Raw genomic sequence first — 24,858 nt, 5'->3', positions numbered from 1 at the left:
GGTGGGTGTGGAAGGCAGGGTGGGTGAAGTGCTCCTTTCAACCTGTGATGTGTTTCTGTCTTTGTGTTGCAGCTTTCCTTTTCTCCTACCACCCCCATGAGCAGCCACATGCAAGTCCTGACCCTGCTGGTCACCATGCTCCTGTCCTGCTGTGGCCTGGCAGTTGTCTGTGCTGTTGTTGGCTACACCCATGGCATGCACACCCTGGCTTTCATGGCAGCTGAGGTAAGATTTCATACATGCCCTGGTTTCTGCTTTGTTTTTCACCCCTCATTTAGGGGGTGTCTTGGCACACAGTGGGTTTTCTTGTAGTTTCACACTAGGAGAAACCTTGAGATGCAAACAGGCCTTCCCCTGTTTTAGAGTAGTTGCCAAACCTGCAACTTTAGAGTTTAAGCCTGCAAAAAATCTTTGTCTGAAGAGGGGAATGAGAAGATAAATCCCTAAGATGATGCTGAAGTCAAATGGCAGCCTAGGAAAAAATAATGGTTGTGCTTCATGAGTGTTGCAAGAAGGGTTAGTTGAAATGATTGCTGGAGAGAGTGTATGTGGAGGTGTAATGTGCACCTCAGCCTGTTTCCTTGAGGTTGTATTTTCTACTTCATTCCTCCCAAAAAGGAATGAGGCTAACATCCTTTCCTTAAGGCACACTGATGGGATTTGCTTATGTTTGTGCAGAGATGCATCTCAGCTGAGATGAGCAGCCTTTCTTTGTGCACTCCTGGACCCTTTGCAGTGTGGAGTAAGCTTCAATATGGTTTTGCTGTTATGGTGGGTTGTTGCACCCTGCCTGAAGGGGTGATAAACTTAAAGAAAGGGGAGGTAACCAATGTAATTGCAAGCAAGTCATGTTAACACATCCTTAGATAATCATAACATCAGATAATGAGCAGCGTGGGTGGTTTATTTTTCTCCTGTTTTGAGTTCATTTGTGGAATTAGTGAGGAGAAAAGAAAAACTCAGCTGATTGTAAGAGAACATGATGGTGGTCAGGTATTTAGTGTGGCAGATACAAGAATATGCAAGGCCAGATTTGTAACTACACAGCAGGTGAGTCTTGGAAGTGTCAGTGTCTCTGATAGGTGAGGCCTTGGTGGTGGTGTGTCTGTTATCTTGGCTTGGCAGAAGGGTGTATCAGCCTTGTGGCAGCATGGGGTAGGTTTATCAGGGAGTGTTGCTGTGCCCAAGTTCTGCCTCCTTAGGAGTGCACCCTGTGGTGGTGTGTGTGTTTTGGGTTGCAGGATGAGGCCCAGTTAGTTGTTCACCTCGGTGAGAGCTGTTGTGTCTGCTTGTTAACAGAGCAGGGGCTCAGCAGCAGAGGTGTGTCATGCTCAGCCAAGCCCTGGGTCCACCAGGCAGCTGTGCTGCTGGTGGGCAGCAGAGGAGGTCTGTGGGGAGCATGTAGGACAGGGTCTCCTACACTTGCTTGCAGCTGCTGGAGTTTGAGGATGTTCCTGAGCTGAGGGTTGCACAAGCCTGCTGGGTTTGGTAGCCTCTGGAAAGGTGTCTGATAATTTACTGAACTCATTTGTGCCTTGGCCTCTGCAATATACAAAAAAATACAAATTCCACATCTAATTTGGCTTTGTCTGCACAGAAGAGCTCTTTCAGTTGTTCTGAATCTTCTGCCTGATCATGTCCTGGGCTATCATCTTAATCCATTTGTGGTGAAAACCCAAAAAGAATCATTCCCTGTTTAGTCATCTTCACACCATTTGTGATTTTATAGACCTTCCTCCTGTTTCCCTTCTGACTCTCCTTCCAAGCAGGAGAATTCCAGCCTGTTTAATCTTTCCTCATATGAGATTGTCTAATACCTTGCCCTTTCATCAATGTTTAAATACACTTTGTGCTGCTTGGGCGACAGTGAATTATTTTCCTTGATTTTAATACCCAGCACTGATGGAAGTGGAACAAAACCTTTAGGTTTCTTCCTGCACAGCCAGTAGCAGTGACACCTCGTGGCAGCAGTTCTGAAGGCCCAGCCAAAAAGCCTTAAGTCTTGCAGACTAAAATGTTTTCCTGCTGGTGGCTTCTGTGATGCTGTTCAAGAAGGGCCCTGCCAAGTATATTCCATTAGTGTGTATTTAATTACGTTAAGCTACATTAAGCTATTCATCTCTCTCCTGACTCTGCAAACATTGATTTAGCTTGGTGCCCCAGGGTTTTCAATACAGCAGTCTGGATTTTTTTTTTTCTCAGGTTCTAGTTGGGCTCCCCTTTGTTCTGTGCTGTTTGTTAGGGTTTTCTTTCCTGCAAAGGATGGATGTGATATGTGCAAATGCCCAGAGAAGGCTGAAGAAGCACAGGCTGTATTTTTGAGTTAATACTAACCTTTTATTGACTTAATATGTGGTATGTGACAATTGTTATAGCAAGTAATGCCTATCTTTGCATCTTTTTTTACTGAAGGAAGGAATTGCTCCATTCCTACAGCAGCTGTGCTCTGATCCTGTTTCATGCATCCATTTCTCCAGGTTGGATATTAGGAAGCACTTCCTCATGGAAAGGGTCATTAGACATTGGAATGGGCTGCCTAGGGAAGTAGTGGAGTCACCATCCCTGGAGGACTTTAAGGAAACTGGATGTGGCACTTAGTGCCGTGGTGGTGTTAGGTCATAGGCTGGACTTAATGATCTCAGAGGACTTTTCCAGCCTCTCTAAGTCTGTGATTCTGTGATTATCTCAGGGGCTGAGAGCCTTGCAGTCATGGGCTCATCTGTGTGACTGGGATCTGCCTGTATCACAGAGTCCCTGGGGGACAAGTGTGTTGGAGCAGAGCAGGAGCTCTTGAGGTGTCAGCACTGAAAATGGCCTTGCTGTACATTTAGAGCCTCAGATGAGGGAGTTGTGTAACTCGGGATGTAAAACTGTACTCTCTGCAAAGTGTTTCCCATGTCAGAACATGGAAATGCTTTTCTGGAGGCAGTGGGGGAGCTGGAGACTGGCGTCTTGACCAAGTAAGTCTGTGCTAGCTTCTTGTTTTAATTTTGATGCTGTTGCTGCCTCAGCACTAACCAGTATAAATAATGTCTTGGCAATGAAACGGTGAATGAAAGGGAAGCAGTGAAGTTCCTCAGATTCCAAGTGCTGAGTTCTATTTTAACACAGAAGTTGCAAAGACTGGACTCTTCAGACGGTGACCCAACAGTTGTCGTTGTTAGCAGAGACATAATGCCACCTAGACTATTTTTGACACAAGTTTGTGCTCAGTGCCATACCCATCCAGCAGCTCAGGTAACTCTTCCGTTCCACCACCTGCACAGTTGGAATTTGAGCATATTTACTTTTTCTCTGTGGTCTGCTCAGAGCTTCTCTGTAGCCAGAAACCTTGTATGAACAAGGTGTAGTCTTTCTCTGGTCCCCACATGTGAGGTGACAGGAGACACAAGTGTCTCATGATGTGCCTTGCAGGAGCAGCTACTGTGCTAACTTCACATTTTTATGAAAGATACTTGTGATGAGAACAGCCCACTGTGCCAGGGGGCTTGTTGCTGGCCTCTTGGCTTTTTTTTTGTGTTCTCTGAGAGATGTTTGCACCTTGTCCTGGAGCTCTTGTTTGGATAAAAGATTGCACTGGTTTGCAATAGTGACAGGATTGTCACTGATTGTCACAGAATAGTCACTGATTGCAATACTCACAGGACCACATATTTTAAAGCCAGCTAGTAAAGACTTGGGGAGATTTGTTAGATGTTACTAAGGGTTAAATATGCACAGAAGCATTTTAAGAATGCCCTTCACACATGGAAAAAAATATTCAAAACAACTGTGCTGTTACTGTATTGGGAAGTTGTTGGTTTTGATAGTTCTGTGCTGGTTTTAGGACTTGGTTGGTGGTTTTGATAGTTCTGTGCTGGTTTTAGTACTTAGGCTGAAGGCATCAGAGCAGTTTTATAGATGTGGTTTCAGTTGCTTGTTATAAATCCCCTGCATCTTGGTGTCTCTTGGCCTCTGCTAGCCACAGGGTGGTGTGTCTCCAGAGGGGCTTTGTCCTGTCCCATTTTCTTTCACTGGGAGGGTACAACTAAGGGACAGGGCACTTTGGGCCTGACAGGTTAGAGAGAGGTCATGGGGCCACACTTCTTAGATGATAAGAGCCTGTGGAAATGTGGTCAGGTATTCTGGAAACACTTCTTTCTGGTGACTCATTTCTACATGTCTGATCTACTTACACTTCCTGATAGACTAATTTTTATTTTCTCTGTACTTAGCCTAGAGAGGGAAGAAAGATTAAAGAGAGAAGTGACTTTTTTCAGCATTCACATCTCAGCAAAGTGGGAAAATCATTTGAAAGTGCTGCCATGGTTCTCCCCCAGACTCCTGCTAGTATTTGTTTCCTCAGATTTTGCCTGAGCAGTGGGGTGAGGACAGGTAGTTAGTAGTGGGATTGTGGTCTCAACATCCCTGAGTGATAAGAATGAAAAAAAAATGTTCTGTCCTAAGTAGTGGGGGTAAAAATGAGGCTTAACAGCAGGGATGCTCATGGCTGCTCCAAGGGCACTGTGAACAATTTCTGCTACATTTATTGATAAGCTTCATGTTTGTCCCAGGTATATTGTGCACACCATCATCTCTGCTGACCATGGGTTCACAGGAACTTGTTGAGCTGCAATAAATGCATTTTTGTGTTAGAACTCCTGCCTCTGGACCCACTGTCCCTGCCAGAATGTTGACATAGTTTCTTCTTTCTTTTTCCTCCCCTCTTCTGCAGTCTCTGCTGGTGACAGTCAGAACTGCTCACGTGATTTTACGGTGAGTACCTGATTGTTTTGCAGTGTGGTTGTTCAAGAAGGCAGTGCTTATGGCATGTTGATTCAAGAGGTCTGTGTAATTACCTTGTTGAATTGCAACAGCCTGCTTGGAGGTGGGCAGAGGTGGTTACCTTTAGCCTCTGCTATTTTTAAGCACAAATTCTTCAATGCATGGATAGCTTTGGTGGGTGCTGGTAGCTTGAGGTGTGGATTGCAGTGGGCTGGTGCTGCTGTGTCAGGGTTGATAGATGCCACTTAACATTATCCTGCTGGGTTCCTTTTAAGATCTTCATCTCCAGAACTTTTTGCTTTGAAAAAGCAGCATGCCTGTGTATCTGTAATGCATGTGTGTGTATGTATGGAGGACATGATGTGTAGCACAGATCCTCTTTGTCCAGGTCACTATTGGCATTTTGGGTCAGAGAAACACCTGACGTGCTGAAAAATGGGTCTGTACCTACTACAGTCCCATGATTTGCTTCTGGTACATGCAGGAGTTTTTAGCAAATGCTGCATCTCTCTCAGCTGGTGGTGTCTGTAGTGCCAGTGTGGGCTTACCCATGGATTGTTTTTTGCTTTTTCAAAATGTTGCTGTTTGAAACTAGTAACATTATGTAAAACAAAAAAAGCCCCACAGGCAAGCACAGGGTAGGCACTGGGCTTCAGAAGGGCAAAGGATCCATATACGGAAGTTGTTGGAAAAATGGAGAAAACAGTTTGGATGCTAGAGATGCAGTTCAACAACAAAGACAGAATAATGTGAATCTTCTTGCTCTTGCAGATATGTAATTCATCTCTGGGATCTGAACCATGAAGGAACGTGGGAGGGCAAAGGCACTTATGTCTACTACACAGATTTTGTCATGGAGCTAACCTTGCTTTCCCTGGACTTGATGCATCATATTCATATGCTGGTATGAAATACTGGATATCATGTTAAGCATATAGACTGGCCTTAGGATGAAGGGCATGGGGAGTATGTATTTTGTATATTTTTTTTCTCTTTGCTTACATTATGAACCAAGTATTACAGAGAAGTTATTTTAATCATAGAATCATGGAATGGTTTGGGTTGGAAGGGACCTTAAAGATCATCTAGATCCAGCCCCCTGCATGGGCAGGGACACCTCCCACCAGCCCAGGTTGCTCCAAGCCCCATCCAACCTGCCCTTCAACACTGCCAGGGATGGGCAGCCACAGCTTCAAGCCCACTGCAGCCACAGCTTCCCTGGGCAACCTGGGCCAGGGTCTCACCACCCTCACACTCAAGAATTTCCTCCTCATGTCTCATCTCACTGTGACTGCTCTTCTGCAGCAGTTGTGTCCAAGGATGGCACTGGGCAGTGACACCTGCCAACGTCTGCTCTCAACAGGAGAAAAGCTCTTCAGTGCTGGCTTCTTGGCTTCCTTTTCTCTTGAGACCTGATGCAGTTTCACCTGGAGGACTCTTTTTAGTTTCCCACGGGGTTTGTCTCTAATCCCTGGTCTTGTTTTTCCCCACAGCTGTTTGGCAATATCTGGCTGTCCATGGCCAGCCTGGTGATTTTCATGCAGCTGCGCTACCTGTTCCACGAGGTCCAGCGAAGGATTCGGAGGCACAAGAACTACCTGCGTGTGGTTGGGAACATGGAAGCTAGGTGAGCCTCTTGACTCTCTGGGATCTTGACCTGGATCTTGGAGAGAGGATCCTGATAAGGAAACCTGAGATTCCTTTACTTTCATTCCTCTCTTGTATCCTACCCTGGTGGGGTGACATAAGCTCTGCAGAGCTCTGCTTGTCTCACTTGTCACATGTTGGCTTCAGCTATGATAGAAATAAATGGTCTTAATTTCATTAGGCCATACTGTTAATTTACTGCCTGAAATGAAATCAAAATATTAATTAAAACCTGCTCAGCTTTAAGTATGTATTTATTAAGCCTGAAGCCAGCTCTGAACAGACTCTCTACTTATAGTGGAGCTGAGAGCAACTTGGCATCACTTTAGGCAGTCTCCGTGTACTGAGGCAAAATGGAGAAATCAAGAGGCCTAGGATTGGGCCAGATACTACTGCATCTCTGATCCAACCTTTTCATAATTCAGCTGTGTCCTTAATAATTTTAAGAGCAACAGGGAGCTTTACTCTTCCTCTACATCGTTGTGCCATTTTCATCATGGACTGCAGTGGGCTTGACTAGCTCTGATGCTTACTGCTCCAGTCCAGGTGGAAAAGACTAACTTCTCTAGGAATTCCCAATGTCTGCTTTGTGAAAAGTCATTTCATTAGTGGCTATAAAATCAGGTGAAGGGCTGTGTCATAAAGTTCATCCACAATGCATTGTTTCTTTTCAGTAAGATCTGTGGCTACTAAACCCCTTTAAGCTGCTCACAAGTGTCTCAGGCTTCTTGTCTGAGCAGCTTGATGTACTTTGGTCATTCTGATTGTTCTGGAGGAACCACAGTTTGGCTTCTTTCTGGAGCTGCTAAGCAAGCTTCCTGCATTGGGGTAGTTGTTTTTCAGGTAAATTCCACACCAGCAATACTTTGAAAAGTTGTTATACTGGTCATCTCTAAATTGTTGGTGTTTGGATGCAATGTAGTAGCTGCTTGCATGGCACTCTAGGTTAAAAAAAGACCAAAAAAATCCAAGACAAATGAGGGTTGGCAAAATCTGAGGCCAAAATTAGACTAAAAATGCTTGTGATCCCAGGAAGACATTATAATGGGTACAGCTATTAAAACTCATTTAGAAAAATTACATAAGCCAGATCCAGACAAGTTATAATTTGAGGTTCTCAACCTGATGATCATACTTGAAAGATACTAGGTCAGAGCTCTTTGAACCTAGGATGGATGCAGAGATGTGCAAAAAGATCAGCCTGGAGGAAGGCACAGGAGGCATGTGTGTGTGTGCCTGGAGAATTTGAGTTGGGGGGGGGGAAATAGCAAACCTGTTCCCACACCTCTCCCAGGGAAAAGTTAATGTGGAGGCCTTGCTGAGCTGATGTGATGATGATTTGAGTCCCTTCCTTCCTTTGCAGGTTTGCAGTTGCAACCCCGGAGGAGTTGGCAGCCAATAACGACGACTGTGCCATCTGCTGGGACTCCATGCAATCTGCACGGAAGCTCCCCTGTGGACACCTCTTCCACAAGTATGTTCCTGGGGCTCCTTCATCTTGGTCTGCCCCTAAGAGCAAAATACAAGTCAGGTTCACTTCAGTCGTTTTGATGTTTGAATTGTCTCATCTGGTGCATCCCCCAGACTTAAGTGGGCATGTTTTCACAACCAGCAGGTAGATGGTGTTGAGTTATGGTGTTTCAGCTGCAAGTCTGTACCCTGCCTTGCTGTGTACTGCTTGGTAAAGCACACTCCTCTTCCCCTTGCTTTAACCTGTCCATCACCTCTCCCATGAGGCTGTGTTGATTTTTCAGGTGAGGAAGAAAAGTTGGGAGTTAGATCCTTAACTTCCAGATAGTTGAAAGACTCTTGGCTTGAAGAGAGAACGAGGAGTGTTTTCTTATAGTGCATCCTTGCATGGTGATGAGTCCTCCAGGGCAGTTGTGGAGGCCAGGTCTGATGATATGATTTCATGGGGGATAAGTCCATCAGAGGTGTTATAAATGATGACCAAATTTAGCTGTAGAGGTCCCTAAAGCACCTGTAGCTGGAACTGGGAGGCTCTTGGCCAGGGAATCCTAGGCTCACTCAGTGAGGACTATTAGCAGATGCTTATGGAGACAGTTTTCTGGGCTAAATGCACCTTTCCTTAGAGCTTTTGTAGCAGTGCTTACATTTTCATGCTTGTGCTTAAAAGTGGAAGGAGATCTGGGGACTGAATCAGGAGTTTCTGAAGTGCTGTGTGATTAACATGCAGAGTCAGTTAAATAGTCCCTCTGGTGTCACATGAGCGAGTTACTTTCTGCAAATAGCTTTTTACTTTCCTGGTAACTGTCAAACCAGAGGTTATAATCTATGTGCTATTTGTTGTCATTTATCACAAACCTTGCCATAAATATTTATCTGTGTTCCAAGAAGTCACTAATGAGATAATGTGCCTCTGTAGCAGAAACTCCTCTTCCAGTGCTGCTGAGTTGTATGAATATTTAATCACCTGCTGAGCACTTGAGAAGCCCAGGGTCTTCAGAAAGTTGTTCTCTTTGTATCTAAAAGGATCTGGTTGGATTTTTTTTTTTTCTGAAGCTGTTACACTTAGCTCTTTGCTGCATTCAGGGAGGGAACACGTTACAGTGGGTGACTTATATGAGCACATAAGAGCAGATGTTATTAAAACCCTATTTACAACCTAAGAATGGTTTCTCTCTTCATAAAAGCCTGGTGATTTTGACAACAAGCTAAATACTGTGTCCATTCTCATTTACATGGGATTTTTTTATCTGGAGTAGAAGAGAAGATGACAGGAAAGATTCACGTGGCTGAGATCAACTCTATGCCTAAATATTAAGCAAGTTTCAGGGGAGTGGGTGTCTGAATATTTTTGGCTCTTTTGAAGCTCTCTATCTTTTAGGATGCAATCCATTTCAAGAGTTGTTGCTGAGATGTTGCCAGCCTTGACCTGTTGTTAGTCCTGCTCCTGCTGAGGTGACTGAGCCCTTCTGGTGCAGAGCACAGTGTGTGTAGCCACGTGAGCCCCCAGGGCTTGGTGCTGATGTGGGCTGAGAAGGATTCCTGTCCATTCCAGTATCTCAGTGGTTGAGGCACTGAGGAGCAGCAGTGTTGGTGGTACCTTGTGTCACTCCTGGTGTTTCACAAGTGACCTTTCCAGCCTGATGGTGGCAGGGATTTGAGCTTGCTGTGTGCAGGGTGGCTTTGCTGCAGTGATGAAGTTGGACAGCATCAGCAGGGCTGAAGTGCTGGCTGTGCTGGTGACCAAGGTGCTGGCAGATAGTAGATTCTTTTTTTATTGTAGTGCTTTGGTTGTTCCTGGGAAACCCATCACTGTAATTTCTGAACACTGTATCCCTCCATTTAAATATTATGAAAAATACTTTGACAATATTTCTGTCCTTGACTTTGCTATAATCCTGCTTTTTCCATGGGGGGAGGAAGGAAAAGGCTTTTTCCTAGCTCTGTCAGCCCAAACCTGTAATCTGTTTCTTTACCCCATTTGCAAATACACAATTTGGGACACAGATGTATTTGACTTTTTATTTTTCTGTACTTCCCTGAAGTGTTTAGAGAGCTTTTGTTGGGGAAAGAAAAACCCCAACAAACCCACCCTGCAAGCATGTAGATGTGTTCAGTTCTGTGAAACTGGGTTCTTCCAGACTGAAAATCAGGTTTAACATACCAAAAACTGGGTCGTATCAAAAAGTAGGCACAGCTCTGAGTGTTGAAATCTGCATTTCAAATACTTCTCATTTTCTACAAGACAGCAAATGTTCAGGTTGAAGTGAAGGTTGTCACAGCACTGGCTGCCATTAATCATAACCCTCTAAACAGAGTTCCCAGTGTGGTGCTCACTTTGGTGGTGATTTGGGTATTGATTTGGAGGTGCCATTGCCACATCACACTGGCAGAACTATTTAAAATACTTGCCCAGTTGTTTTTTGTCCTTTTTCAGCTGTGGCTGATGAGAGAGGAGAAACTCTTTTGTTTCTCCTTCCAGGCAAAACTTGCTTGTTCTGAGCTAGGACAAGAAACTTGGAGAGGCATTTTCAGTTTGTGATAAATCTGCATGCTTGTTTCTAAAAAGGGAACACTTGAGTGTTTTCAGCTGAAAGAAGGAAGGAACCTGTGCCAGAGTTCATTGGGAGCTCATCAGATGCACCTCACAAATTCTCTCTGAGCAGTCCATGTGGTGGGATTCTGTGCAGAATTATGCTACAGCTGCTTGGTGAACTCCTGCTGCTGCTGTCTTGGAAAAAGGCTGCAAGTTCACCATCATGTCACTGTTTCCTGTCAGCTCCTGCCTGCGGTCCTGGCTGGAACAAGATACATCTTGCCCCACCTGCAGAATGTCTCTTAACATCACTGACAGCCATCATGTGAGGGAGGATCACCAAAGGGAAAACCTGGATGAGAACCTGGGCCCCGTGGCAGTAGCAGAAGGCAGACCACGTTTGAACCAGCACAATCACTTCTTCCACTTTGATGGTGAGCTGAGCAGTTTGACATCTGGTGCTGTTGTCCAAATAAATGAAGGGAACAGCCTCCAGAGGGAATTCTGTCCATGCTTCAATCAAAACTTGCTCTGCCTCTACTTGAGCTTGTCAGACACGTGTATTTCTTACAGTTCTTTTGCAGGAGCTCAGAGTAGTGTCTCTGAGGCTGTCCAGAGCTATGGAGATTTCTTGAAAGACTTTGCCCAAGTCCCCCCTGTTCCTTGGTTTGTTGTGGTTAGCAGCTTTAATGCTGGTGTTTATTCCTTGTGTGCCATGTGGATCAGCTGGATGGGAAATCCATGTGTCCTGTTTTGCTGCTGGGTGGCTGGTAAATCAGTGACAGTCAAAGAGAAAAACAACTTGGTGATGCAGTCTAAAGGTTGATCTTTCCCTTGCCTCTAGCTAACCTGAGGTTGTCAGAACTCCTCTTGTCATTCAGTTGACAAGAAACCTGCAGGGCTCAGTCAGGTGCAGAAGCTGATTCTTAGATGGGCTGATGTAACCAGAGTGGTTTTACATGTCGGTGGCAGCGACTTCAGGGGTGTGTTCTAACTACTCCCAAAGCAGCTGTGATTTCAGACCCTGGTGAGCTCTGTGCCTTCAAAGAGACTTGTTCTGAAAGAGGCAACATCTGCTGCTTATCTTCCCAAATTTTACAGTTTTGGTGTTGGTGTGTGCTTGTCTTCCACAGTTTCCCAGATTTTTGATGGCAGTCTTGCTGCATCTCAGTAGGTTTCGCTAGAGCAAATGTTCAGCTTTGGGCTCTGTCCTTATGGAGCTTCCATGATGTAGCTGAGATGCTGCAAAGTTTTGTAGTGACCCCTTCTTCAGCTGTGCTGGTTTTGCAATTTTTGGAGTTTGTGGGAGGAGGATAATGAGCAGAGAAGGGTCACACATTTCTAGGTACACGGAGACTGGCTGATAGCTTCTTGCATGGCTCCCACTTTGGAGGTGCTTTAGGTCCCCAAAGGACATTTATATTTAGAATACCACTCTGGTTTTTGATAGCTGTCCTCCCCCATGCTCTCCTGTGGCTTGGAAGCTTGCAAAATTACTGTGGAGACAGAAGGAGAAGTTCCATGGAGCTAATCCTGTGTTTGATGAAATGGAAAGGCAGGAGGAGGGAGCCAGCCACTCTGGCCCTAAGGACACAGTTGCACCAGTCACTTTATTCACTTCCTCTGTGTCCCTTTGTAGAAATACTTTCTCAGTGATGCCAGCCATGTCCAGCTGACCCATTATGGGACCTTCTTTAGGAGCTGGCCTGCTTTTTAGTAGAATTGCTGAAGTTATTCATGTATTCCAGAACTGAATTTGGCTATGGATTATTTTAGTTTTCTCTTTCATGGGAGTATTAAAACAAGAGGATCTCTTGATCCTCTTCTGGCCCTCAGGTCATTGAGCCACAGTGTGTTTAAAGAAGGTTATCAGCACTTCCTGATGTATTCCAGCCATCTCCATGTTTGGGAGACCTTTGGGATGGATTGCACTGCAGAATTCCCCATACGTACCTTGTGGAAATGTGAGGAGTTAAATAATATGTAGAAGAACCTCACCTGCTGAGATCCTCATGATCTTGCTTGACTTTCTTGGTGTTTTCTTATTCCTAGGCTCCCGAATTGCCAGTTGGCTGCCCAGTTTTTCAGTAGAAGTGATGCATACTACAAACATCCTTGGCATTTCCCAAGCCAGCAATTCCCAGCTTAATGCTATGGTAAGACTGCTTTAATGGTTTGCACCTCAGCCTTCTTATTTGTGTTGTGGGAGGGATAGAGATCCACGTAGATGGAGAACATAAGGGGGAAGAGGGTCAGAGCAATGTTTAGATGCTACTTGAAAGCTGGTTTTGAGAGTGAGAAGCTTTATTTTAGTGAAATTAGGGCTTACACGTTGGTTTAAATGTGCAAACATCAAAAATGAGGTCTGGAGGTGGGGAAAAGGGGGAGAAAAATTACATGTACTGTCTGTGTTGATTGGCAGACTTTTCTCAGCTTGTTTAGTGCAACATCTTCAGCTTTTTTCAGTACTTCACTCTTGCAGTAGTAGCAAAGGGTGTGAGTCTGGAACCAGAGAATTTAGCTGTTGGTCCAAATCAAAGCCTTTCTGTAACTTGGTTTTTTTCAGTATAGGAGTGTTGAGGATGAAATCCCAGGTTTATTGGCTTCATGCAGAACCACCTCGTGTTGTACAAAAAGAGAAGGGTGTGGCTGATTCCTTTGAGTTCTTAAAGCTACTGTGTGCTCTGGCATGTCAATAAATGTTCAGTGGGGGATCTCCTGAAAGTAGAGACATTTTCTGAGTGTGAGATCTCTCCCAGAGCCTTCACAACTCTTTAAGCCTCAACAGGGTAAGGGCACAATTTTTAGGGGGCTTGGGGCAGGGCGTGGTAAGGTGTTGGCAGATGATTTACTAGCTAAATATGTAGGAACTCTTCACCTAAGGTCAGTTTGGTTTTACTGGACACAGTGACACAAATGGGCTTGTGTTAAGGGGGAGTAATGATTTCTTAGCACGGCATCTGATTAAAAGTGAATGCAGTAGCAATTTATAGTAAAACCCCTACTTCAAGGGAGATTCTCCTTTGTGTTACTGAATAAAAAACCTAGGGAAGTATTTCATGGGAAAGGCCAGAGGGTGAAATGCCAGATCAGTTGGTCACAGGTTGGTGCAATGGAGAGATAGGTTTGCTGGAGTTGCTTGTGTTTAAACTCACTGTCATCTGGTGCATAACTTCTTGCTTTGCTTTCAAAACTCCTTCTAACCTTCTTATTATAGTTCTCATGCCCCCCGAGCTTTCCTCATTAGTTAAAATACAGATTTTAATATTTAATGAAGTCTAGCTGTTGGACTCTAAAAGCATTATTATTTGTCTGCCCTCTTTGATCTGTTTAATTTGGATATTATTTAAGTGCCTTGAAATTCAATAATAATAGTTCCCTGAAAACCCAGTTTAATTTGCTTGAGCTTCAAGGCCCTATTAAACTGGTTTGTGAGCAGGGTGGCTGCAGAGAGTAGTTTATTAAAACTTAATCCACTTGTCCTTACCAGTACCATTTGGGCACTTGGGATCATTTCTTCAGTTGGGATGAAGAAAAAATTCTTCCTTTTTTTTCTTTTTCCCCAGAGTTGATCTGTCAGTCACTCATGAAACTCATATAGATCTTTCTCAAAGGCTGTCATAAAAAGGGGGTTTTGAAGCCTTTGTGCATCTACAAGCACTGATCAGCACCATGAATTTTCAGGACCATGGGGTTTCACCACAGGAGTTTTGCTGTTGGCTTCAGTGGAGTGAAAATACTGCCCTGGAAATCAGTGCCATTGTGGGTTTTCTTTCTCTTGTTTTTCTTTCTGCATATGGGCTATCATATATCACATCACAAACAGCATTTCTGAGCTGTTCATTTATTTAAATCTCGTTTCTCTTTAGATACTTACCAGCTAACAGTTTTTATAGCTTCAGATACTGAGTGTATAAACCTTCTTTACTCCAGGCCCATCAGATTCAGGAGATGTTCCCTCAGGTTCCTTATCATGTAGTTCTCCAGGACCTGCAACTAACTCGTTCTGTAGAGATCACCACTGACAACATCCTAGAAGGACGTATCCAGGTACCTTTCCCCACACAGGTAAGTCACAAAACTGTGCACCTAAAGTGACTTTCTTACCACTTACTTCCCAGGCCTGCTAATAATGAGTGAGGGGAATGAGGTAAGTTGAAGCACTGGTGAATCCAGCTTTGCTGAATGCAATATTATCCTTCAGATTTTACTTGTAGGAAGGTGTTGGAAGCACTTGAGTAGTTCTGGCAGTCTGGTGTGGGTTTTATTTCCATGTTGCAGGAACTGACTGAATTAGAATGTCTCACGGTGGTGTGTGGTTGAGGTGTACCCATCTGTTTCCTGCTCTGCCCTTTGGAAGGCCTTTTCATGCCTTTGACTGGGTCTCAGGTGTGCTGTAGCATTATCCATTTGTAACAGAGGGTATTTTCCTTCTGAAGAAAAGTCAGCCTTTTTGACTCTAAAAACCCATGCCCTGGAGCTTGCACCTGATTGATGTGGTTGGGCTGCAGGATGCATGAAGTGCATAAGACTATAGAGTCTCAAAACACATGATACAGTGCCAAATTCTAGTAAAAAAAACACCTTAGGGTTTGTTTTTTCTTTGTTTAAATCTCTGTAAATACAGTCTATTCAGTCAGTACCAAAATGACACTGAAAATGTCCTAGCTAGGCTAGAGACAAATATTTGCTCAATCAAAGCAGCTCTTCTCAGTCACTCATGTGCAGAGCCTTTAGAACATTTCCAGTTGATTTCTCTGCTGACAGATAATTGAATTGTACCACTTAGGGAGGTTTTCTGCAAAGAAGGTAGTCAGCAAAATGATGCCTTGTTCTTAATTAGTGATGGCAGGTTTCAGTATAGCAGTCTGGGGACAATGTTGCTGTTAATGAGAATATTGAATTCTGGTCCTGCACACATCAGATAGTGCTGTTATCTTGGAGCCTGCCTGTGGGGAAGCAGAGAGAATTCTCTTTCAACACAGGGCATCCTGGTTATTGCTAACTTAGCTCTCCCTAAATTAGAGCCAGCACGTGGGGTTGCAGAGGGCAGAGTTTGACTGTGTTCAGAGATAAAACACACTTGAGCATTTCACACCCCGTGGTCAACCCGTGGTGTTTGCATTTCAGCGTGCAGACAGCACCAGGCCTGCACTGAACAGCTCTGTGGGATGGCACAGTACTGATCAGGAGGACAATGAAACTGTCACCCAGGTAATTTGGCAGCAAAAATGAGCCAAAATCCCAATTAGAAGCTGCTGGGACAGATGAGTGTGTCTGGTTCTGTAGCAGGTCGGGTCGGGGGCAGCCCTTCCTTGCATGTTCCACCAGAATGAACAGCTGAAGGGAGGCTTCAGCATGGTGCTCCTGTAAAGAGCTACCTGTGTGCTTTCCTTTTCCATCCTTGGAGGAAGGTGCCCTCAGGTGACACACAGAACATCATGTCTGTTCACATCTGGTCAGGCCCATGCTCACCTGTGGGATGTGAAGAGCAAAATGCTCTGCTCTTCCCATTCTGCACATATCCAGACACTTCCCTTAAAATGAGCAGTGTTTGTCTTCAGGGTGTAAGGATTCTTTTGTGTTCTGGAAGAAGCACTGGGAGACACGAGGAGCTTTGGTGTGAAGGGAGTGGGATAGAAACAGGGCCAAGAGATAACAGCACTTCTGTGTGTAAAAGCACAAGAAAGGGTTTTGCTCTTCTTCACCAAGGGCTTTATTAACCAGCATGGGCTAGTTAAAATGTGGAAGGAAGAACTAAAAAAATAGCCTGCAAGCAGAATAAGGGCTGGTTCTGCTTTTGTTTTCCCTGACTGTGGTAGCAAAATCACAAAGGTCTGTTTTATAAAGGTCCCTTTCTGCTGCTCAGAGAGAGGATTTGTGAGGTGTGTGACTTTCTGCCTCTGCAGCCTTTGATAACCTGAACAGGCAACCTGTTCCTCACCTTCAGTGGGACTGTGGCAGTTCCCTTTTCAGCAGGTTTGGAGACAGAAAAACCTTCCATTTGGTTTGGTGGTGCAGTGGAGGCTGAAGAAGTGGTGGGGTTTGGTCCAGGTGTTTGGGAAGAGCCTGGGGTAGGAGATGCAGAACTGCAGGAATGAAAAACCTTGACCTACCAACTGTTCAGTAACTTTTTGGGTTAACTTGAAGGTTTTGGTGGCATTTTCTCTGTTCTTTGAGTAAAACCTCCCTCTAAGATTTCCTTAGCTTGGTGTTGGCTTCAAGTCTCACTTTGAATGACTGTTGTATTCACCTTCCTTCCTGCCCAACGCTGCCTGTGTCCCTGTCCTTCCTACAACAGAGCTTGAAAACCTGGGAGTTCATCCATCATGTCCTTGAACACGTGCTCTTTCATAGTGACAACTTCTTGCTTGGAGTTACATCTGAGCACTTGGCTCCAAGGATGTGTTTGAGTTGGAGCAAATGGCAGTTTGGACGGGGAATAATAGCACAGTGTTAGCCTGGAGACACACCAACAGTTGGGAATTTCCCACAGCTGAGTGGGGCTGCTGGTGGCTGTGCCTGTGGGATGAACTGCTGGCCTCTGTGCAGGTTTTCCTGGAGGGATGTTTGCTGTGCCAAATGGGATTTGTAAGCAGAGGCTGAAGTGGGAGGCTGAGGCTGCTGTGCATGGAGAGAGGCTTGCTGCTGGGTGGTCTCAAGGAAGCTCCAGTTGCTGCTGTCCTGCTCCTGCCTCATAAATGCTTTGTGCATTCATAACTTGAGCTGGCTTCAAACAAGCTGATCACCCTTGTTAGACAGCCCCAGAGATCTGTCTGCCTAGGAGTCAAGCTTGCATCCTCCTATTGAGAGGATTTCTGTTGTGGAGAGAAGACTTGGGAGCCTGGGGCCATCCTTCCTCTCGGAAACTCCTGGCACTTTTGTGTCTTTTTGATGTTGATTTCAGTTTTTAACTGGGTACCTGGCATATTGTAGGGGCTCTCTTTTCTTTCCAAAGACTGTCAGTCACACTCTGGTCTGTGTTAAAGGTCTAGCAGCAAACAAGTTGCTGCAGGAGGTTGTGCTTGATTTTTTCAGAAGGAAGCTTTTTAAATGCAAGTGGGAGGGGACATAGGAAGCCATCATCATCTCCTCTGGGTGAGATGAATTTCCAAAGAGTGGACAGATAACTTCCCACCTTATAACACAGTCCCTGAGAGACTGTGGCAGCTCCAGTTGCTTTGTGCTGCAACATTAGAGTAAGTTTTACATGTGTTCATCTCTTTTCTTCCTTTTTTTTAAAATCAAAATACCCCCTGAGAATTTTTCTAGGTCTCCAGCAAGTGCCAGACCCACTGGAGTTCTGCTTGTGGGAAAGAACATTTCTTAGGGGAGCTTAACATGCTCAAATAAAACCACCTTTCTTTATGAGTAGGTTCTCCTCTGTGCCATACATCATATTGTGACTTAATTCTTTGGAATCCAAAGATCTCAAGATAGAGATAATAACTGATTAGTTTTTTTCCCCCCAGGTGTAGTTAATGGTTTTGGGGCATCAGTCCTGATGTAATGTAAGGGCAGTTGAGACACCTCTGAGCACCATCATGGTATAAATTGTGGTAAAGGTTTGTGAGATAATGCTCCCAACATTGACAGCTTCCAACACTTCTGCCCTGCACACCCAACAAGATGCTGAGCACAAGCATCTCTCCAGTTGTGCTCTGAAATGCTAATGCTCTCATGAAACGTGCCTTATGCTCCCCACCCTCACTCTCCATCCCCATCCTATTCCTCCCTCCCTTCTTTTCTGCCTCTGCTGTTATTCCCTCTAAGAACAGATCTGAGAGCAGCTGTAGCTCCTTTCTCTAACCCTGTGTTTTCATGTGCTAACTGTATCTAAGCATTATAATTGAAATTTGGCTTGTGTGTTTGTTTCTCTGGGTTTGTATTCCTGGCTGGAGGTGGGGTAGGACTGCTCAGACCTAACTCTCAAGCTGCTGTTGGGAAGCTGAAGCTTGCCTGGTGCAGCTCTTGCCCCCCTTCCCCCTGGAGATTCCAGTTTATTGTCACTGCTTAAGTAGTTGGTGACTCTATTTAGGGACCCCTCTGAGGCCTCCCATGGCTTTCATGAAACAAACTCTTTTTTTTTTTCCTTGGAGCCCAAAGGAGGAGTCATTTCTGCAGTGTAGAGTTTTCTGAATCTGAGATCTCCTGTCCTGCTGAGGCTTCTTACAGCCTTGGCTGCAATCAGTTCTGATGTTTGATTAGTTTTAATTAGTTTTTTTGTCTCTAAAACCTCCACAGTAACAGTGTTTGTGTTCAGGTAGAAGGACAGGCTGTGGATATTGACCTTTGCATCTTTGTAATGGTAGGGGATAAAAAAAAACCTTGGGTGAGCTAGTTTGCATCTTCAGGTACACGTGGCTATGGGGATGAAACAAAGTGATTTTGTCTGGACATGAGCCATGGTGAGTGCATTCCTGAGAGCCACAGAGTGGTGGGGGTTGGAAGGGACCTCTGAAGATCCTCTAGTCCAACTCCCTGCTAGAGCAGGGTCACCCACAGCAGATCCCACAGGACCATGTCCAGGTGGGCTTGGAAGGTCTCCAGAGAAGGAGACTCCACAACCTCCCTGGGCAGCCTGTCCCAGGGCTCTGTTACCCTCACAGTAAAGAGGTTTTTTCCTCATGTCTAACTTGACCCTCCTGTGCTCCAGCTTGTGCCCATTGCTCCTTGTCCTCACTGATTGACCCAGCAGAGCGTCCCTTTTGCATGCCCACCATGTGCGCTCATGGGGAGCAGCAATCAGGTTGCTCCATCTCTGTTCTTCTGGGTCTGCTGAGGTTGTCCTGGCACTGGCAAAAATCCATGGGATCATTCTGTGGAGCTCTCCCTTCCTTCCTTGGGATGTGGCATTGCTCTGAGGCAGTCCAGCAGTTACCCCGGTGCATTTGCCTGCGTGATTCTGGAAACCCTTCTCCAGCACGCTGGAATTTTGCCAAAATAGGCAGAAGATGTACTTGTTTTTGGGGCTGCAGTGGTCATGCTGCTCCAGCTTGGTCCCTGGCATCCCTGTCTGGCTCACCTAGTTGATGGGAAGTGACATTTGTCTGGGTTTGAGCTCTCTGAAGGCAGCGTGTCAGGGCGATGGTGTTACTGTACATCTCCAGGGCTTTGGAATGACTCAACTTGTTTTGCACATCACCTGCTGAACCCCCCAGTGTTGCTGTCCTGGTTTCAGCTGTGGTAGAGCTGATTTTCTTCTTAGTAGCTGGAACAGCACTATGTTTTGGATCATGGTGGGATTTGGTATGGGGAGAACATTGATAACACGCTGATGCTTTTAGTTGTTGCCAAGAAATCAAGGACTTTTCCAGCTCCCCTGTGCTCTGCTTTTGTGCAGGTGCATAAGGAGTTGGCAGGGAGCACAGCCAGAGCAATGGATCCAATCTGGCCAACGGGATATTCCATATCATGCCATGTCATGCTCTGTAGGGATGAGAGTTGGGAAGTGGCCCCCCTCTCTCTTCTGGGATTGCAGTTTCAGGATCTCTCTCCTGCAGAATCAGGAGATTCTGCCAGGGGTGTGCTGGGCACCTCTCTGCTGCATGCTGCTTGTTTGAGTAATCCCTGGGATACCAAATGCTGGCTAAACCCTTAAGCCTTTCATGAAGGTGATTTGTTTCTTGATGCTTAGTAACATCTTGCTTTTCCATAGCAGAGCTGATCTGATTGTAGGTGACAGGAGGTGATGAGGATGTGCTGCTTCACCTCTGCTGGTTCCCCAGCTCCATGCTTATGTCCACATCAGCCAGCTGACAAGGGTGAAGAGCTTCTCTGTGCAGGGCTGCCAGCTTCTTTTCTTGACACACTGGGCTTGGGACAGTTGCCAGGCTTGCTCCAGCAGCCCATATAGACCCTAATTTTGATTTTGGTGACCTGAAGCCTCACAAATTCCCTTCTCAAGCACGTCTCCTCCTTGCAAACAAACACACTTGCTATTCTTTCCTTAGTATATGAATTTCTGCTCTTTCAACTCTTTACTGTTGCATTGCTCATCCAGTCAGCTGCCAAAGCTGGCAAATTTCAAATGCCCCATTTTTTTTCATAGAGCATTAATTTATGAGTAATTAATGATTGCCTTTGAGATGATTTTCAAACGTGGCATCAACGAGACAGCTTTCTAGAATGCAGGCTCTTTGAATTTCTTTTGAAATAGCTTTGTTCTGGGTTTTTCAAAGGAGCCTAAGGGAATTTGGGTACAGCAGGTGAGAGGCTGGTTCCTTCCAGTGCCTCAGAAGAGGACAGTTCTTTGTAGCTTGTTGGGTTGATGCCAAGATGCCCTCTTAGCAAATCCTACAGAGATGTCATGACTTCTTCTTTTCTTTGTTGTTTTTTTTCCCCCCCCTGTTCTCCTAGACTGAGAGAGTGCCTCTTGAACTCAACTCCAGACTGGAAGAAACAGTGGAATTGAATGAAATGGAAGCAGAGCCTAGTGAAGCAGAAGATTTTGAGGCCAGGGGAAGTCGTTTCTCCAAGTCAGCTGACGAGAGGCAGCGGATGCTGGTTCAGCGGAAGGAGGACTTGTTGCAGCAAGCTCGGAAGTATGTTCCTTCCTAGAAATCCAGCCTTGCCACTCAGTTGTAGTCCCCCAGAATGAGTTTCAAATGGATTATGACCACCAAGAACCTGGAGTGATGCAAAAAATAGGATGAGGAATGAATACACGTGCCACAGCAGGCTCAGGGTGCTGGTTAGGAGAACCGGTGCTGGTGAACCCAACTCTGAAATAGCCCTTGTGTCCCAACACATTCCCAGCATCCTAGGGGCTGATGGAAAGCTCTTTGAAGGCAGAGGATGGTTTCTGCAGCTTCAGTGGCCTTTAATCTGAGCCTGTAACACTTTGTGTTAAAGAGTCCTCTGGTCATCTTTAGTTTGACCACATCAATGCTGCTGAAGAGAGTGTGACCAACTCGAACTGTTCCCTTTAGCCCAACTAGTAAGAAGTGTTAAGAGCTCAAACTTCTTTCACATGTGTTCCAGTCATGTTCAGGAGCTTTACTAGTGTCCAGTTCCTGATGAAAACAGAGAAGGAAAAGTGCTTTAGTGATGCAGAGGAAAGTTTTTAGCATCTCTAACAACTGTTGCCCCAGGGAGACTACTTGAAAGCTCTACACAAACTATGCTGAGTTCTGAGTCCTTTGGTGTTACCAGGCCACCTACACTCTTGATTTTTCCCCACACTGAAATGCCTTCATATAAATAACTGGGGGTATGACACCTCTTTAGAGTTTGTCTATAAATAGCCTTGCTCCAAGAAGAATTTTTCCTTGATGTTTTGACAACTGTCATGTAGGGAGACAAAATATTTTTGACTTTCTGGTTTTCTGGTTCTCTTCCTGCACTGGAGAGCTGTGGGACTGCAAATTTTGCTGTATTTTGGCACCAAGTGTAAAAATTGATTGGGGTGTTAACTCTGGCAGCTGCTTCCTTGTATTTTTGCCTGACTGTGGACTTTGCAGCCCCAGGGAGGGACTACTGGTGGTGGACACTGCCAGAGTTTTAAAAGGGGACAGAGACTCAGGGACTCACCTGCAGCCTCAGGGAATAGTTCTGAGTTCAGAGTAGGGCCTTCAGAACTGGCTCCCTCCCACTGGCCCAGGGATCTTGCACAATACCAAGAGCTTCTGCAGGTTCTGTTGTGGGTTATAGCACAGGGTTCACAGAGTGGTGGGGGTTGGAAGGGACCTTTGGGGATCATCTAGTCTAGCCCCCCCTGCTAGAGCAGCTGTTGCAGTTTGACTTGGGGTTGAACCAGTGACAATCAAGCTCTCGATTCCCTCCCAGCCAAATAAGGAAGGAGAGAGATTATAGAGAGACTTCCTGGCTTGAAAACCAAACTAGACGGTTTTAGTTAGATACTAATGATAAGAAAATATGTACAATTATATACAAATGTGTTCAGGAATGTGCAAAATCCTATTGCCTCCCCCCCCCAGCAACTCCCCTGGCATCTCCTGAGCTGTGAGCAGCTCCGGAATGTCCCGTAGCTGCTGGAGAGAGTGGCAGGGCAGACAGGAGCTGAGGAGAGAGTGATGAGCATCAGGAGTGCAGGAGCCTGGGGTTCAATGCTGATGGATAGATGGAGTCCTCCTGGATACCAACCATGGACAGGAGAGAAGGGAAGAAGAAGTAGGAAGGGGTTTGACTTCGGTGATCCCTGACCTTACACCGAGCTTATGTAGGTACATGGGATGGAATATCTCTGGCCACTTTTGCTGTCCATCTAGTCCACTCCTCCCTAGGAGGGGGCTGTAGATATGACTCTTCTGCTCCCCTAGCAAATGAGGCTGCAGATTCAGCAAAGTGACCTTGGCATCCCAGCAGTAACAAAGCATTCCAGCGTTATCAGTTCGCTACCTGTAAAACTTGCTGCTAATTAAAAGAGCTCCCCGAAGAAAAACAAAACAAACAGTAAAAAGAAAATTGGCTTCATCCTGATTCAAACCAGCAGGACAGCAGATGACACAGGAGCACGTCCAGGTGGGTTTGGATTGTCTCCAGGGATGGAGACTCCACAGCCTCCCTGGGCAGCCTGTCCCAGGGCTCTGTCACCCTCACAGTCAAGTATTTTCTCCTGTTCAGGTTCAACTTCTGAGCTCCAATTTGTGCCCATTGCCCCTTGTCCTGTCACTGGACACCCCTGAGCAGAGTCTGGCCCCATCCTCCTGACACCCCCTGTAGATATTGATCAGCATGATGAGGACCCCCCCCATAGTCTCCTCTAAGCTGAACAGCCCCAGCTCTCCCAGCCTTTCCTCAGATGATCAGATGCTCCACGAGCTTTTTTCACTTGAGCACGTGGTTTGTGCGCGCTTTTCATCTGATTCTTCCCACCCTCAACATCCCTCGCTTCACTGATGTACCACTGAAGTCTTTTCCAGAGCCAAAACCTTCTCCTTTCTCCTCCTGCAGGCGTTATTTAAACAAGACCTCTGAGGAGGAGGAGGAGCAGAGCACAGAGAAGCCCTCAGCTCCACCCGAGGGAGCATCCGCCGACCCCGTCGCCCTGCGCCGCCGGACACTGGCTGCCGCTGCCGAGCGGAGGCTTCAGATGCAACAAAACTCCTAGCATCTCCTTGCCCTTCCTTCCTCCTCGTGAGCAATGTGGAATGAATAAATGAAAGGCAAATTTAAAAAACAAAACCAACCCCCAACCCTGCGCTTTCTATCCCAGCAGGAAAAGTGTCACTTGAAGAGTTCAGCTGGCGGTGCTGCCGCGGGAGCTGGATGCCTCGCTGCTGTACAAAGCATGTGGTCTAATGCTCTTTGGACAGCTGACAAATTAACCTTTTTTCCTGTTTTTCGAAATATTTTCTATGTGACATTGATCCCCTCCACAGCCAAAAGGCAGTTTCTAAACCATAGGTGTGTTTTCTGCAGCTGGAGTGAGGAAACGGGCGTGGAATTGGCAGCTGTGGGTGCAGGTTGCTGAGGGCACTGCCACGTTCAGCTCGAGATCAGGGAGGGTTATTCCAGGAGGGAAGGCAACTTAGGAATTTGCAGCAGCAGCCCTGTTCCTGTTGACAGCCAAAAGTTGTCTGAGGGCTGGGGCAGCCTGGCTGGAAGGTCAGATCTTGGCTTGGCTGGAGCTTGTCTGGCCACTGGATGCGATAACAAAGGAATTCCTGAGCTGCTGCACCGATCCCAGCAGGAACTAGTTTGGTTACTGCTGCTCAGCTCTTCCTCCCTGGCAGAGCTCTGCCTCTGTTTGCTTCCCAGGGCTGCAGAGTTTTCCTTTGCCTTTTATGGCTGGAAAAAAGAAAGACTTGAGGGGAAGGGAGTGAAGAAGAGGGGACACCAGGTGAGGTTACAGCCCCTGCCATTCAGTGTTACTGTAAACCAGGGGAGTACGGTAGGAAAAACCTGCCTGGTCTGGACTCCAACACGGATGGGACTTCATGGAGGTAGCTCCACTATCTTGCTTTTTATGTCACTTTTTAACCCCACAACTTCACCGTGAGTTGATTTGGAAAGACTGGAGGCACTGGGGCATCTGGCTGCAGCCCCACCTCTGCTTTTTCTAGAGACCTTTGGACATGAGATCACTTGGAGCCACCGATGCCAGCCTGTGTAGTTGATTTTTTTTTTTACATGGCAGTGACTTAATTTTTAAACTTCTGAAGAGTGCATTCTAGTGGAAGGAGCCCAGTATTATCTAGAATTGCTGGTAACTTTTTTTACTGTTGGGTTTTTAGGACACTGCAGGTGAGTTTAATGAGGGAAGTTGCATCGATGTTTAGTTGGAAATAATTTATTTCAGTTCAACTCTTTGGGAAGCCTTACCTTGCAATGCTACTAGTAAACCTCAGAGAAATCTCTTTCCTTTTTTTTTTAATTTGAGGTCTTTGGTTTTGCTCAGAGCTGGTTTGTTCTTATTGTTAAAAAAAAAAAAAAAAAGGAAAAAAATTAAATCTTGGTCAGTGTTGGAAATTGTTTGGAAA

General features: G+C 45.7%; 1 protein-coding gene across 2 annotated transcripts in view; it reads left to right on the top strand.

Moving 5' to 3' along the window:
- The window catches only part of AMFR (autocrine motility factor receptor), a 31,084-nt gene extending 6,226 nt beyond the window's left edge, over positions 1-24,858 (top strand). Inside the window, exons 4-14 of one of the 2 annotated variants that reach the window (XM_051629239.1) lie at positions 73-225; positions 4,715-4,755; positions 5,536-5,668; positions 6,258-6,391; positions 7,775-7,885; positions 10,658-10,848; positions 12,467-12,570; positions 14,348-14,482; positions 15,545-15,628; positions 20,774-20,958; positions 23,330-24,858. In XM_051629239.1, the coding sequence (XP_051485199.1) occupies positions 73-225; positions 4,715-4,755; positions 5,536-5,668; positions 6,258-6,391; positions 7,775-7,885; positions 10,658-10,848; positions 12,467-12,570; positions 14,348-14,482; positions 15,545-15,628; positions 20,774-20,958; positions 23,330-23,486 (1,428 nt within the window). In that variant the 3' untranslated portion in view covers positions 23,487-24,858. The remainder of the gene's footprint in view (positions 1-72; positions 226-4,714; positions 4,756-5,535; positions 5,669-6,257; positions 6,392-7,774; positions 7,886-10,657; positions 10,849-12,466; positions 12,571-14,347; positions 14,483-15,544; positions 15,629-20,773; positions 20,959-23,329) is intronic. The other variant, XM_051629240.1, reaches the window with a different exon arrangement.

This window comes from Apus apus, chromosome 11 (genome assembly GCF_020740795.1).
Source record: "Apus apus isolate bApuApu2 chromosome 11, bApuApu2.pri.cur, whole genome shotgun sequence".
Taxonomy (NCBI): Eukaryota; Metazoa; Chordata; class Aves; order Apodiformes; family Apodidae; genus Apus; species Apus apus.
This window is presented reverse-complemented; position numbering and strand designations above follow the sequence as displayed.